Source organism: Plectropomus leopardus, chromosome 19, assembly GCF_026936395.1.
Source record: "Plectropomus leopardus strain MGB_pleo_1.0 chromosome 19, ASM2693639v1, whole genome shotgun sequence".
Taxonomy (NCBI): domain Eukaryota; kingdom Metazoa; phylum Chordata; class Actinopteri; order Perciformes; family Serranidae; genus Plectropomus; species Plectropomus leopardus.
In genome coordinates this window covers 5,038,579-5,054,850 of record NC_142194.1, presented here as the reverse complement: position 1 = coordinate 5,054,850, position 16,272 = coordinate 5,038,579, and the positions used below count along the sequence as shown (strand labels likewise).

Below are 16,272 nucleotides of genomic sequence, written 5' to 3'. Positions count from 1 at the left end.
CTGTTTTGAGCTGTTTTTGGCTGTTTTTTGAGAGTTCATTTTTGACATTTTGCCATACTATAGCCTTGCTTTTTGGTCAATTTTTCAACATGCTATATTAAAATGTTTTTGGCCATTTCTGCTAGTTTTATTGCTATGGCGTGTTTCAGCACGCTTATTTTATGCTGTTTTGAGGTGTTTTGGTTGTTTTTGGAGATGTCATTTTGACATTTTGCCATACTATAGCCTTGCTTTCTTGGTCATTTTTCCACATGCTATATTATGGTCTTTTTGGCCAAATATGCAAGTTTTATTGCTATGGCGTGTTTCAGCACGCTATTTTATGCTGTTTTGAGGTGTTTTTGGCTGTTTTTTGGAGAGGTCACTTTTTGACGTTTTTGCCATACTATAGCCTTGCTTTCTTGGTCATTTTTTCCACATGCTATATTATGGTCTTTTTGGCCAAATATGCAAGTTTTATTGCTATGGCGTGTTTCAGCACACTATTTTATGCTGTTTTGAGGTGTTTTTGGCTGTTTTTTGGAGAGGTCATTTTTTGACATTTTTGCCATACTATAGCCTTGCTTTTTTGGTCATTTTTTCGACATGCTATATTAAAATGTTTTTGGCCATTTCTGCAAGTTTTATTGCTATGGCGTGTTTCAGCACGCTATTTTATGCTGTTTTGAGGTGTTTTTATTGTTTTTTGAGAGGTCACTTTTTGACGCTTTTTGCCATACTATAGCCTTGCTTTCTTGGTCATTTTTCGACATGCTATATTATGGTCTTTTGGAGCACATCTTCAAGTTTTATTGCTATTGTGTTTCAACACGCTATTTCATGCTGTTTTGAGGTGTTTTTGGCTGTTTTTTGGAGATGTCACTTTTTGACGTTTTTGCCATACTATAGCCTTGCTTTCTTGGTCATTTTTTCCACATGCTATACTATGGTCTTTTGGAGCACATCTTCAAGTTTTATTGCTATGGCGTGTTTCAGCACGCTATTTTATGCTGTTTTGAGGTGTTTTTGGCTGTTTTTTGGAGATGTCACTTTTTGACGTTTTTGCCATACTATAGCCTTGCTTCTTTGGTCATTTTATGGACATGCTATATTATGGTCTTTTTGGCCAAATCTGCAAGTTTTATTGCTATGGCGTGTCTCAGCACGCTATTTTATGCTGTTTTGAGGTGTTTTTGGCTGTTTTTTGGAGATGTCACTTTTTGACGTTTTTGCCATACTATAGCCTTGCTTTCTTGGTCATTTTTTCGACATGCTATATTATGGACTTTTGGCCAAATCTGCAAGTTTTATTGCTATGGCGTGTCTCAGCATGCTATTTTATGCTGTTTTGAGGTGTTTTGGCTGTTTTTGAGATGTCACTTTTTGACATTTTTGCCATACTATAGCCTTGCTTCTTTGGTCATTTTTCAACATGCTATATTAAAATGTTTTTTGGCCATTTCTGCAAGTTTTATTGCTATGGCGTGTTTCAGCACGCTATTTTATGCTGTTTTGAGGTGTTTTTGGCTGTTTTTTGGAGATGTCACTTTTTGACGTTTTTGCCATACTATAGCCTTGCTTTCTTGGTCATTTTTTCGACATGCGATATTAAAGTGTTTTTGGCCATTTCTGCAAGTTTTATTGCTATGGCGTGTCTCAGCACGCTATTTTATGCTGTTTTGAGGTGTTTTTGGCTGTTTTTTGGAGATGTCACTTTTTGACGTTTTTGCCATACTATAGCCTTGCTTCTTTGGTCATTTCATCGACATGCTATATTATGGACTTTTTGGCCAAATCTGCAAGTTTTATTGCTATGGCGTGTCTCAGCACGGTATTTTATGCTGTTTCGAGGTGTTTTTGGCTGTTTTTTGGAGATGTCACTTTTTGACGTTTTTGCCATACTATAGCCTTGCTTCTTTGGTCATTTTATGGACATGCTATATTATGGTCTTTTCGGCCAAATCTGCAAGTTTTATTGCTATGGCGTGTTTCAGCACGCTATTTTATGCTGTTTTGAGGTGTTTTTGGCTGTTTTTTGGAGATGTCACTTTTTGAAGTTTTTGCCATACTATAGCCTTGCTTTCTTGGTCATTTTTTCCACATGCTATATTATGGTCTTTTTGGCCACATCTGCAAGTTTTATTGCTATGGCGTGTCTCAGCACGTTATTTTATGCTGTTTTGAGGTGTTTTCGGTTGTTTTTTGGAGATGTCATTTTTTGACATTTTTGCCATACTATAGCCTTGCTTTCTTGGTCATTTTTTCCACATACTATATTGTGGTCTTTTTGGCCAAATCTGCTATTTTTATTGCTATGGCGTGTCTCAGCACGCTATTTTATACTGTTTTGAGGTGTTTTCGGCTGTTTTTTGGAGATGTCACTTTTTGACGTTTTTGCCATACTATAGCCTTGCTTCTTTGGTCATTTTATGGACATGCTATATTATGGTCTTTTGGAGCATATCTTCAAGTTTTATTGCTATGGCGTGTTTCAGCACGCTATTTTATGCTGTTTTGAGATGTTTTTGGCTGTTTTTTGGAGATGTCACTTTTTGACGTTTTTGCCATACTATAGCCTTGCTTCTTCGGTCATTTTATGGACATGCTATATTATGGTCTTTTCGGCCAAATCTGCAAGTTTTATTGCTATGGCGTGTTTCAGCACGCTATTTTATGCTGTTTTGAGTTGTTTTCGGCTATTTTTTAGACGGGTCATTTTTGACGTTTTTGCCATACTATAGTCTTGCTTTCTTGGTCATTTTTTCGACATGCGATATTAAAGTGTTTTTGGCCATTTCCGCGAGTTTTATTGCTATTGTGTGTCTCAACAGGCTATTTTTATGCTATTTTGAGGTGTTTTTGGTAGTTTTTTGGAGATGTCACTTTTTGACGTTTTTGCCATACTATAGCCTTGCTTTCTTGGTCATTTTTTCCACATGCTATATTATGGTCTTTTGGAGCATATCTTCAAGTTTTATTGCTATGGCGTGTATTAGCACGCTATTTCATGCTGTTTTGAGGTGTTTTTGGCTATTTTTTGGAGATGTCATTTTTTGACGTTTTTGCCATACTATAGACTTGCTTTCTTGGTCATTTTTTCCACATGCTAAATTACGGTGTTTTTGGCAGATTTTGAAACATCTAATGCAATGGCATGTTCCTGCACGCTATGTTATGTGGTTTAAACTGCTGTTTGACATTTCCTGACATCAGCCCTGCTTCATTACAGTCATAAAATGAGGACTTACCATTCTGGCTGGCGGTTGAAGAGAGTGCTGGAGGGGTGGAGGTACACCACCTGCTGGTCAATCAGAGTACGGTACCCATCATGGGGGTGCTTCCTGGCAGAGTTTCTGAAGAAACCGCTGCAGATTGCTTTCTGGACCCGCATTGTTGCTTTGCCACAAGAAACCACGTCCAACTTGTGTCTGGGGAATATACAGTATCGTAAAATATTTGTCTACAACACAAAATCTGTTGTCAAAGTGTTGTATTTTCACAATACACCATACGTAAGTGACATTTATACGTCACTTACCGTAATTAAATCTAGTAATTTCTCCATTCCATGGTACACCAGGTAAAACTGTTAGGGTTACTCGGTGTAAAACATTTCCATTTTTCAAACCACTATAAAAAATAAAAAAACTGATCAATCAAAAAATTATTGAGACAGTTGAATACCTGTCCATGATGCTCAGCATCTGCTTGCGTATGTCCTGAGCTCTCTTTAAGGAGCGGGCTTGGATGAAGTTCTCAAAACACCAGGGGTTGGACAACTTGTTGTTCTTCCAGGAGTTGTAGACTGCCAGCAGGGTCAGGTGGTCTCCCTCAGGCTGGAAAAACTTTGTCTTTTTCTGGTCAGCTTGAGCCTGTTTGTCCTGCAAATTGAAGGATTTTGCCTTTTGACCAAGTGTTGAATCTGACGTGTTATTTCTCAAAGGTTTTAAGCATGTTGTTGCCCAGAAAAATGCTTTATGTTCTCAAAAGAAAGATTTGGAGAGAAAGCAAGCACTTTTATGTGTATGCTATGTAAGTAAGTCTAAGTTACATGTTAGCCACATACCTTCGGTCTGTAAAAAATGTTCTGCACTGATAACATGGAGACGATGGTGAGCATCTCTTCACTGCAGCCCAGATGGACGGACATGATCAACATTTTACACAACATCGGCTCCAGAGGAAACTCAGCCATCTGAACCACGGACACAAGTAGAAATCAAATCAGTTATTGAAATCCTTCAATGATCATAACAGTCATAATAATAATAATAATACAAATGTGCAGGTCATACTGCAACAATATGACAGACTGTATGCACAATTTCCTTTTCTCCTCACCCTCCTGCCGAGCCGTGTGAGTAAGCCTTCATCATCCAGAGCGCCCAGAGTGTAGAGCTGCTCCATGGCTGTGATCAGAGTCTCCATGGGAGGAGCGTCCATGAAGTCAAATGCCAGGAGGTCATTGATGCCCATGGCCTGGAGAGATCACAATGACAATAACACTAACGCCTAAAAGAAAATAATAACTGAGCAACAAAGTCATAATTAAAATCTGGAATAAAAATAAAAATAAACATAAAAAAATGAATTGAAACAAAATAAAATAATAAACTCTATTATATAGAGTTTATTGTTATATATTATATATTATTATATTCTTTTCTTCCCAAGGTTACAATTTGCTCTTCAGAAAAGCAACGGATAAAAACAAAGTAGCAATAAAACAACGATAAAATAAAAAGCAAACAGCACAGTGATCACATATCACCACTGGGAAATTTAAAAAAAAAAAAATTAATCAAGTTTACAAAGTAGCGTACAATGATCTCAGAGGGATGACAGGACTTAGCAACAGCCACATATTAAATATTCATCAATGCTTTCCTATAAAAGGTCACCTTTCGTCACAAGCGGAGAACGGGAAAAGACGAGCAGAGGTGCAGGTTAAATCTTTAATGCAATTTGAAGAAAGGCTGTGCAATGCTTTAAAAGTGAATATTCAAATTTTAAAATCGAGTTAATTTTGTGTAAAGTTGCTATTACAGGAGAAATGTGATCAAATTTTTTGAGGGCCTGTTAAAATTTGGGATGCACCAGTTGGAGTCGGAGAAGAACGCTGGCGCAGACATACATCAAATCACAAAGGACCGATGGAGTTACATTACCTTCAGAGAGAGCACGGTGCTGGCTAAGTTGGTCCTCTGGATTTCGGGCACGTTGGTGGTCAGCATCTCGTCTCTGTAGGCTCTCTCTGTGTAGAGTCGGTAACATTTCCCCGGGCCTGTTCTGCCGGCTCGACCCGACCTCTGCTTCGCCTGGGCCTGGAAACACATCAGGGAGTGTTTTTAAGAATTATGTACTAAATATATTCTGTTTATCAGCGTTAGATGAAAACACTGAAGTTCCCCCGATAATGTAAAATATCTTCCTCCAAGTAACTCTGACACCTGAGCAAATTGATTTGATTTATTTAAAAAAAAAAACACGAGAAGAGAGAAACAAGCAATTTAACAAAACATGGAAAACAAAAAAGAAAAAAAGAGAGAAGAAAGAAAATTGTAAAAAGTTGCAAGAAAATGATAATAAGTTAAAAAAAAAAAACAAGAAAATGGCCCCAAAAATGTAAAAATTAAAAGATTTTTTTTTTCCTGTAACTTAATCTTAAACATATCATTATCATGATTATAAATGTAGTTTTCTAGACTTTTTCCTTTAATTTCATTATTCTGTAATAATTTATACCCATTTTTTAAAAACTAATTTTCAGGTCATTTTCTTCTTCTCACCTTTGACTAATGTCTCTAATGACATTTCTTGGCATGTTGGTTATTGCATTTTTCCCCATCAAACCAATTTGCCCACATTTCAAAAGGTTAAAGGATTGTGTTAAAAATGAATAACCTGTGAAATGGGGGTCACCACCAGCTGGTCGATGCCCGTCTTGGAATTATACACGATCTGTTTAACAAAGCCGGGGTCCACCACGTAGTAGATCCCATCGATAGTGAGAGACGTCTCGGCGATGTTTGTGGCAATGATGACCTGATGGTGAGCAGAATTGAGAGCATCAGAAATGAATTACTCTTTAAATGTGTTTTATTATTTCTCTGCTGAACTTTAAATACAAAATGCAAACATATTCACACTCTATAAAAAATGTGATGAAAATTGAGATTTTTATCATAAAAAAGTACTTTAATTAATCAATTATTTTTTAACTAGAATAAGCACAAAAATACAGTTTTACTCTCTAAAACAACTCACTCACAGCTCACAGCTTCATGTATTTATTACCTTTCTGCTGCCTGGGGGTGCAGGGTCAAAGATCCTGGTCTGCATCTCACTGGGCAGAGCCGAGTAAACTGGCAGAATAATCAGTTCAGGAACATCAGGCCCGAGAGACTTCATCCTCTCGTACAGGATCTCACAGGCCGTGTCGATCTCTTCCTGTCCAGTCAGAAACACCAGGATGTCGCCTGGACAAAGGACAAGGAAACATGTTTGTTTCATCAAAGCGAAATCAAATTGTATTTTGTCCTTTAGAGACATGACTGTATGAAATACTTAAAATAATCATGACTTGTTTCTTTCAGTTGAAGATGGGTTTTATCAACAACCTCTACACATAGGGAGAAAAAACGATTGTAATATTGATTAAAAAAAATAAAAAAGACTTTTAAGACTTACAAATAAATAAATAATAATAAATAATAACAAAAAATACACAAAATAGATGTAGTGTTTCAGGAAATCTAAGTAAAAAAATAATGAATTAAAACATTTTAAAAAATTGCAATTAAAAAAAGGTGAAAAAATGATTAATGATTATTTTTGTTGTTTTTGTTCAGTTTTGTTTATTGAAATTTGAAAAGGGCATACATAATGAATTTTATTGTCCTTTTGTCTTTTAAACTAGTCTTTGGGTTTCTACTGTGTTGTTTATATGTATCATTTATTATCTTTATTATAATAAATATTTTATTTTTGTAATCTGAGTTTTCCTTTATATTTTTATAGTTTTTTATAGTTATTATGTCTTTTTTTTTTACTGTGCAGTATTTTGGTCAGCTGTTGTTTTTAAATGTGCTTTATGAATAAATTTGGATTGGATTTGATGAATAAAAAATACATAAATTAATAAAATTAGAAAAAAAAAATTAACAGTATTATTACAATGCTTAAGAAAAACAACAGTTACGGATGAGATTTAAAATGATCAATAATTATAGATGGTTTAAGGAAACCTGTGCGTGACACGAGCGTACCTGGAGGCTCAGTCAGATGGATCTGCATGACTGTGATGAGGCCGGCGTCCAGGTAGTCCGTCTCCGGCTCTTTGGTGTAGAGAACCTCCACTGGGAAAGTTCTCCCTGGGATGGTGAAGATCGGAGCTTCAAAGAAATACTGGGAGAACTTGACAGAATCCAGAGTGGCTGAGGACACGATCAGCTTCATGTCTTTGCGTTTCTGTATCGTCTAAAAGAGACAAAGGAAGAAACTCTACGAGCACTGCTAAGTAAATATTCTTTACAGATGTTGTGGTTTTTAGGATGTAAAATACCTTCTTGAGGAGGCCAAACAGCACATCGGTGTGGATTGTCCTCTCATGGGCCTCATCGAGCATGATGAGGGAGTACTGACTCATGTCTGGGTCCAGCAGACACTCTCTCTGCAGCATCCCGTGGGTCATGTACTTGATCACCGTCTCCGTGCTGGTGCAGTCTTCAAACCGAATGGTGTAACCCACCTAAAATTAGGAAGAAACAAAACATAATTGCTACAGGAGAGCAGACATTTTTCCACTGAAAAATGTCTTGCGCAGATTAAGGCGAATCCCTCACCTCTTGGCCCAGACGACAACCGTACTCCTCAGAGACTCTCTTGGCCACCGACATGGCGGCGACACGACGGGGCTGCGTACAGCCGATCTTCCCCCGGGAGGTGTAACCTGCCTCGGCCAGGTACTGAGTGATCTGCGTGGTCTTACCAGAGCCAGTTTCTCCAACTACGATCAAGATCTGATTGTCGTGGACAGCCTGCAAGAGAAAGAATTAAAGTTAAGGCAATAAATAAATATTAAATGTTTATTTTCTCTTTATTTTATTTGCCAAGTGTTATCTGTTTATTATTATCTATTGTTTGTTTGTCTGTTTTCAATCTGAGATGTCTTTGAGAATGTGGAGAGCAATGTGCTGTTACATTCAAAAATCAATAAAAATCAATTCATTAAAAAAAAAACAGATATTAAACAGTTTTTGTTACAGTGGGGTTGCGTGATTTGCTTATCCATAGTTGGTGTTTTACCGATGCAGATTTGGAGATGCAGACCGGAGTATTGACATGTCAGTAGCAAAATTTAACACCTGTTTAATTGCACGCTATATTTAGAGTGTTTTTATGGCTTTTTTTTGCCCTTTCTGACCGAGAACTGCAGCTGTTTTATTGCTCCCTTCAAAGTCACCAGACTCCATTGACTCAAATAGTAATTTTACAGCGCAGAATACTGTAGTTCATCTACAGCTGCTTCGATTTACGACTCATACTTCTATTTTTTATTTGATCTATTTTCCAGTTTAATGTTAAAAATGGAAAAGCGAGAAAGTGTGCAGTGCTGTATAATGTACACCAATTTTAATTAGAATAAATAATACAATAATAATAAAAACTATAACTATCCCTTTCATGTGCGATAAAAAAATCATGGGTAGAGTTCAGGCTCAGGTTGTAGTTTGGGTTCATTTGTCCTCTGTGTCTGTCTCACCGCTGATCCTACCTGAACGAGCTGCTCTTTGAGCTTGAAAATCGGCAGGCTCTCTCTCTGCTGCAGGATGGAGAGCTCTGTCTTCTTGCCATACGACACCTGGTTCCCTCCGAACGCGTATCTTTTCCACTCTGGGAGATCGATGGGCATGGCGCCGATGCCTCTCATGTTGGCAGCAATCTGCCTTCCTTCATCTGTGCAGGAGAGGAACAGGGACGAACGTAAAGCTCCGGATAGACCCTACGATTCTGTTTAATCAAGATCAACTGCGACGATAATGAACTTCCTAACGAGCTCTTTTTGCATTAGACTATGAGTCAGAGGTAGTGACCGCGGCTGGAAGGAACGGCGACGTCCCCTCGGGCTGCGGAAGACAGCGTCACAGTGCATTATGACTCTTCTGTGGGCCAGCGTAAACTCGTGAGGAAGCCAGATAATCATCTCCAGCCGAGCCATGCTAACAATGTAACAGTGTAAGAGGCCTGGCGCACGACAGATGGTTAAATTTAATTCTCCAAATTTTAAAATCTCTGACACAACAGGGATTGATTTTGTCTTTTAATTAATTTCCGGTTGAAATGTTTGTTCCGCTGATGTTCGAGAATGAGTCTGGGCTGCACAAGCTTACATCTACAGCCTCGTTTATAAAGTGAAATATTTTTAAATTAAAAAAGGTGAAGTCCAGGTTCTCACAGTCAGGCATCGGGTCGATCCAGTTCTTGTGGAGGCCGGTCGGGATGGAGTCCATCTCTGCTGCGCGGGCCGCCTGCTTCAGCTCTCTCCTCTCTTTAGACAGAGCGCTCTGCATCATGGCCGCTTGGGACAAAGAGCCGTCTGGATTCTGATGGAAAAATTTGAAACAATTTTTGGTTGAAACTGCATTTATGTGTTTACAGCACAAACACAAAAATCCCAAATATATTCATTTTTACCAATAAATGTCCAGGACTTTTCAATGACTTTTTCAAGACTTTAAGGCTAATTTTAAAGAATATACATCCTCTGAAACGACCACCGATACTCCTTATCAACTTTTTTTCATGACTAAATAATAGCTTTTTTAAAAATATACATTGTTTTAAAAAAATAACGAATTCAGAACAGGATTAGAACTGAATATTTAAAGATAATTTAGGGACTATTTGGAACATTTAATATCCACTGGAGGGTGCTGTGACTGGATTCAATGTTTTATTTTGGTTTACACATAGCATGAGGTGGTGTTAAATGTAAAATACACACACACACGATGAGTTTGAGTGTCTGGGAGATTTATAATTTTAACCCTTTAATAAATAAACATAAAATAACCCTTCAAAACAAAACCATTTTCAGTCTTAAATTGGTGTTATTTCATTTAAAAACATGAAAAATGCAGCTTCAAACTGCATGAAACAAGTAGATTTAGGAAAAAGCTGGGGAAAAAACTACAAGTATAATTATCATAATTACATATTTAAAATTGTGTCACAGAATTATTGTGATTTTTTTAGCACTTTTTTCTCCAAGTCTTATTTGTTTTTTCTTTTTTTTCTTTTTTAAAATGATTTTCAGCTCTTGTACTTTTTTTTGCTAGTTTTCAGGTCATTTCTTCTTTTATTGCTTATCACATTCTTCCCGTGTTTTTCAAAGAAATTAAGAGAAATCGCTCAGGTTTTAAAGGGTTAAGATAAATGTATTTACCTTTACTATTTTCACTGGGCTCATGGTGGTGCTCCATTTGGTCTGTCCCCTCAGGAACGGCGGCTCGTCTTCCACCAGATCGATCTCTATGTCTTCGTCTGTGGGGGGGTCGTTACAGATTATAACGCAGGAAAACTTTCATTTAGCAAAAAACGTAAGAAAATGAATTTTGGAGTTTTACCTTCGTCTTCATCTATTTTGGGAAGGATTCCCGTCTCCTCGTCAAACTCAGGGAACTCTTCTTTCGGAAGAACGTTGGCTGCAATCATCTGAACGGGAGAAATTTTATATTATAACATTTCGTAAATGCAAAACAATCAGATTTAGATTCTAACCTTAATACACATTCTACGATCGAAAAAGGAGCAAAGAAAAGAAAAAAATATCATTTTACCTTCCCCTTTCTCGAAATAAATATAAACAAAAGAAATGGATGGTCATTTACTTGAAAAAACATTTACAGTAAATTCAGAGAGAGAAAAAAGAAAAATCAGGAGCCATAAGTCACCTTTAACAAGTGGACAGATTTTACTCGAAAGCTTCAAATAGTCTAATTATTTTGTCTTTAAACATCTTCTTAAACACTTTAAATCATTCGGTTAAGAATTTGCGTCTGTGTTCCTCATTCTGTGACACAAAAACAAACAACTTTTGTGAGATTTCAGGTTGTACTCTGCTTTTTTCCTTAGACATAAATAATAATGTCTGTAACTCAAAGAAAAGTTATTAAGTTTTAATAATCCTGATGGAATAAAAAGTCTGTTAGTGAGATCTTTAGGGTCCAAATTATAAATTATTCTTCTCTCATAATATACAAACAAAAAAAAAAAGAAGTATCTCCCCTGAGGAAATATTTAGCACAAAAATAACTGGTTTGTTGAATACCTGTTTAATTTCCCATTTTTCCAGGTCGGTGATTTTGGCGAGTCGTTTGCGCTCTGATGGGTCTTCGTCTAATTCCAGCATGCAGGCTTCAATCGGGCGGTCAGGGTTCCTCATGGCTTCGTCTCCGACTCCAACGTCCACGTTTCTTCTCCGGTTCGGGTTCAGGTCCTCTCCGGTCTCCTGGTCCACATCCTGGACACATGTATTATTTGCAGTTTTTTTCAGAAGAGGTCAAAAATAAAGCCATGATTTATTGAGCGAGTATCTCGAGAGTTTGGTTCAGTTTGATCTGCCTGTTAAATTCAGTTTTTATGCAATTTTAACACATTTTTTCCTTTAAGTCTGTTGGTTTTAAAAAGGCTGTTTTCTTACATTATTTTACTCAGGACTTTTGATTTATTATTTTGAGGTAATATTTGTTCTGTGCAGTGTTAAGACCTCTTTTAGTTTCATTTTGAGGCAGTTATATTTGTAAGGTTTAACATTAAATTAACTTACGTGACAATACATCTAACGTAACCAGCAGCAAAAATAATGACTTTCTATCGGGAGTACTTAAGAAAATTATGCCTTTTTTTAAAGTAAGGAGTAAACTGTAATACATCACTTTTTTTTAACAACCCAAACATTGTACAAATTATTATTATTGTTTCTTTGAGTAGAACATTTTACATTGTGGGTATATAATAACTCTGAATATTCTTAAATTAATTTATTACCTTTTACAGCTGCTGGGAACAAAAGACGATGAGGATGAGGATAATGTGAGAGGACCGAATGTCTTCACACGTCATCTGCACACATTTTACTGTCAGACTGTTTCCATCGTCGTCACGGATTTCTCCCAATTCCTACGGTAAACTTTACAAACCCACTTTTCCTCTGATCTTTTAACACGACTCACCTTCATGCTCAGGCTGGCTTTGGTTCCGGTGAACGACAGCACTTTGACCTTCACCTTTTGACCTCTGGAGACCACGTCGGCTATGTTGGCTATTCGTCCTTCTTTACGCAACTCTGAGATGTGCACCAGACCCTCCCAACGCTTCCTGCAGACGAGAACAGATCAGGTCAGCTTTCAGGTTTCGAGCTTTTTCTTAGCTGAGATCAGAGTGCAAACACCAACACTGCACAATTACAAATACACACCAAAATACACACAAGTATCTGATACTTTGATATTTGGAATTATTAAAAACTTGAAGTAGGTTACAAGACGAACACAAAGACAAAGACGTTTTAAAATCCTGAAAAACAAAATATTAACCCTTAGGGTCCACTTTATTATTACACACACTCGTATCGTTCAGCACAGACAATGAACCTCTCAAAATCAGGCTATAAAAAATATTAGAAATTAATATTATTTTCTACTGTCACTGAGCTTAATTCTTACCCACATCAGTCCTCATCATATCAAATATTCATTAATTTTCATAGTTTTAAACCTTTAAATGCCAGGTTTTTGTCATGATGCCACAATCTTTTTAAATGGAAAAAAAATATTATTTTCAATATACTAAATGCAAAGTAGATTTTTGTTTTTGGATTATCACAGCCTGGGTTATGTCAATGATTAGCAGAAATATTGATTTCGACAGTGCACCCAGTGGAAATAGCATGGGGTTTTCTTGAAATGCCAAATATGGTCAAATATGACACAAGGTAGAAAATACTAACAATGACAAAATCCAAGGCAAAAGTCCAGAATGACACCGAGAAATAATACAAGTCATGTTTTTATGCTTTGGTGGCTGTGGGATCAAAAATGTCAGTTTGAATGGGTTTCAGTGGAGCATTTTTTTACCTTAACAGTCTGAATGTAACAATTTTCACTGTATTTTAGACTTATTTTAGGAGCTGAACTCGAAATTCCAAGATTAAACAAAAATACACAACAATGCCAAAATGTATCCCATATGCATGAACACAACCAAAATTATCCCAAAACGAAGAATGAAAAGTGTGTTAAATGTGCCAAACAGTCCCTGAGGGTTACAAAAATATGTTTTAAAAATGATCTCTCACTGTTTCAGTTTTCTTGGCTGTAAACAAATGAAGACTCACCTGAGGCCCTCGAGCTGCACAAAACAGCCAAACTGCATGATGCTGCTGATTTTGCCGATGTAAATGTCGCCCACGACGGGCTCCTCCGTCGGGGGCCGATCCACAAATCTGTCTCGACGGCGGTCAGAGTCTCTGTCGTCTTTCTTGTTGTTCTCGTTGTTCTCGGCGTCTCTGCGAGGACTCGGTGGACGGTCACTCCAGCGAGACACTCGTTTCCTTTTGGGCTTTGGGTTTGTTTCTTCGTCTCGATCTCGTGATCTGGAGCGAGGACGATTCTGCTGAAGTCCAGTTTGTCTGTCTGTGTCTCGACTTCTGTCACCGTGCACGTTCCCGTCTGACCTGAGGAGCAAATGAGAAAAAGAGAAGATTTTTTTCACTCCAAATGTTACTATTGTGTAGCGGTTATAAAGTTTTAAAAAGCATTAGAAATTGCGCGTTGCTCTCTTGTTTTATCAGCTTATTTTCTACCTTTAGTGCAAAACTCTTAAAAATTACCTGTTATCTGAGCTGGTTCCACTGAAGTTCGGCATGAGCATCTCCAGCTCCTTCATGGCTGCTGCTGCAACCTGCGCGTCATCTTCATCTGTGTGTCGAGGTGGAATCTGAAGACGAAATCATAAACAGCTCTATAAATACTCCATAAACACCGCAAACTACAAACTTTTGCCCCCCAAAAAAGAGTTGTTTTTAACTTTAGAGGTTTAATATAACAGTGATTCCCAACTGCTCCACTCACAGGTCCACATTTTGACTACATTATAAACTTCCAAATATTCAATGTTATTTCACAAAATATAAACTTTAAACACAAAGAAAAAACAAACAGAAAAAACACTTCAAAGTAAAAGCTCCGTGCCTGAAATTCACTAACAAAAAAATCATTTAATCAGTCATTGAGAATTTAATCAAATATATGAAATTTAAGTGATCAATCGATAGGCTATGAAACACTATCAAGGTATATATAATATGTTGCTTTTAGCTTTAAAAAAAAAGATTAATCAATTAGTCGACTGTTAATTTCATCAATTAATCGATGAAGGAAATTGCGGACAGTTTGCCAGCCTAGTTTGGAGCCTTACCGTCCACACAGGATCGTCTGGTTTACATAACGCCGGATATTTCTCTTTCAGTTTGTCCTTCTCAGTCTTCGGCTTCACCTCCTGCTGATGAGCTGTCAGACACAGAAGAGATCATTTAACAGCCGATTCATAACTGTGAAACATGAGATGAATCGTTCCTGTTATCAGCAACATTTCAGCTTTGTGATTTTTGAGAAAGAAAAAAAACAGATGGATTTTTGTTGTATATCTGTGTATGTTTTGTTGCATTATTTAAAAAGGAAGTGACGTGTGTAACTCATGAAAATATTTTGGCCATTCTTATGCACTTAAATATTACTTCTGGATGATTTTTTTTCAGATCTTTTATAACTATATTATAAATATTTATAACTATATTTTACACACTTTACACACTAAACACATTTTGCACATTTCTAATTTAAATATTCACATACTTGTGCTAATAGTCTATTACTGTACTTCTTTCTTTATTTTTTTTGTTTGTTTTTACAACTTTTACATACTCAGCATTTATTTGTCTTTTTTTTAAAAAAAGGTACTTAATATATTATTATATTTAGTAATATATATTATATTTATTAAAAAAATATTTATAATTACATGTATATAAATAACTTTCTTTTTTAAATATTACATACTATTCTCCAGCAACTGTAACGTACCACGATTAACGTCTTCTCAGGGGCACAGTTAATTAAATCTAAACTTAAACCGATTAATATAAATAATAATATGAACATTCATAATCTGAGAGAGAGAATTTAACAGGGCCAGTTTAGCATGAAATAAATAAACTGCACTGGAGACATGTTAAACCAGAGCACATTATTCTGTGTTCGTGTGGTAAAGAAGACTTAATTCTTTATTTTAAACCAACTGTTAATAATCAATCAATATATGACACAATTTAAGGAAAATATGAAAAAGTGAATAATAGGGACAGAGATGTTGCAGCACAACAGGACTGACACACATATTATTACATAAAATATAAATTAAAAAAATATTTTTATGTGCTTTATTCTATGTTTAAGTTGTAAAGTAGACTTTATTCTACATTTAAAGGTTTTTTTTCGATGTTTGACACATTTTAAGGAAAATATGATAAAGTGAATCGTGGTGACAGAAATGTTGCTGCACAAGACTGACAAAAATATTATTATGACATAAAACATATGAAAATGTGTCTGTACCTTTACTGGTAGATGGTCGGGGTCGCATGGTCTGAATAAGTCTGAGTAAATTACCAATGAGGGTGTCCTGAAAAGAGAAATATATCGTTTTAGCGAGACAAAAACAACCTACAAACATTAAAAAAATTAAAGTATTTGATTTTATTGCACACTTACTGTAAATTCTGCTCCATTTTCACCGAGAGCTGCTTTAAACGTCTCAAAAGTCGGGTGTTTTTCGGCCAAATTGATGATAAATTCAGCTGAAAAACACCAGAAAATGCAGTTTAGCTCCTCATGCTAACCGAGAAACAAACACACCTGTTTATCACGTTAATGAAAAAAATAAATCTTTAAGTTAGACATTAAATTAACGTTACCTAAATCTTTCTCGCTTATTCCCAGATGATTCTCCAGCTCCGTGCAAACTTTAGAAACCAAAGATAAATATTCAAGACGTTTTATTTCGTCCAAAGCAGCAGCCATGTTTATTGTTTACGTTGACCTCAACGGGAAGTGATTCTTCTTCTTTAGGTTGAGCCAAAATGTTTCAGTGCTGCTGCCCCCCAGCGGCCAACAGGCAGACTACAGTATTACACTTAAATCCACTTTTTAGGTACTTTTAATTAATTTGAGT

At 36.4% G+C, this 16,272-nt stretch overlaps 1 protein-coding gene across 1 annotated transcript in view; it reads right to left on the bottom strand.

Moving 5' to 3' along the window:
- Positions 1-16,171, bottom strand: part of LOC121937852 (ATP-dependent RNA helicase DHX8-like) — a 46,189-nt gene extending 30,018 nt beyond the window's left edge. Inside the window, exons 1-22 of the mRNA XM_088069673.1 lie at positions 16,016-16,171; positions 15,813-15,898; positions 15,657-15,723; positions 14,461-14,552; positions 13,874-13,980; positions 13,379-13,717; positions 12,216-12,360; positions 11,312-11,503; positions 10,608-10,695; positions 10,427-10,524; positions 9,437-9,584; positions 8,756-8,937; positions 7,824-8,018; positions 7,544-7,729; positions 7,248-7,458; positions 6,277-6,458; positions 5,884-6,024; positions 5,148-5,303; positions 4,321-4,458; positions 4,046-4,174; positions 3,664-3,860; positions 3,228-3,407 (exon numbers count right to left, since the gene is read on the bottom strand). Of these exons, the coding sequence (XP_087925799.1) occupies positions 3,228-3,407; positions 3,664-3,860; positions 4,046-4,174; positions 4,321-4,458; positions 5,148-5,303; positions 5,884-6,024; positions 6,277-6,458; positions 7,248-7,458; positions 7,544-7,729; positions 7,824-8,018; positions 8,756-8,937; positions 9,437-9,584; positions 10,427-10,524; positions 10,608-10,695; positions 11,312-11,503; positions 12,216-12,360; positions 13,379-13,717; positions 13,874-13,980; positions 14,461-14,552; positions 15,657-15,723; positions 15,813-15,898; positions 16,016-16,121 (3,365 nt within the window). The 5' untranslated portion in view covers positions 16,122-16,171. The remainder of the gene's footprint in view (positions 1-3,227; positions 3,408-3,663; positions 3,861-4,045; positions 4,175-4,320; positions 4,459-5,147; positions 5,304-5,883; positions 6,025-6,276; positions 6,459-7,247; positions 7,459-7,543; positions 7,730-7,823; positions 8,019-8,755; positions 8,938-9,436; positions 9,585-10,426; positions 10,525-10,607; positions 10,696-11,311; positions 11,504-12,215; positions 12,361-13,378; positions 13,718-13,873; positions 13,981-14,460; positions 14,553-15,656; positions 15,724-15,812; positions 15,899-16,015) is intronic.
- Positions 16,172-16,272: the final 101 nt, after the last annotated feature.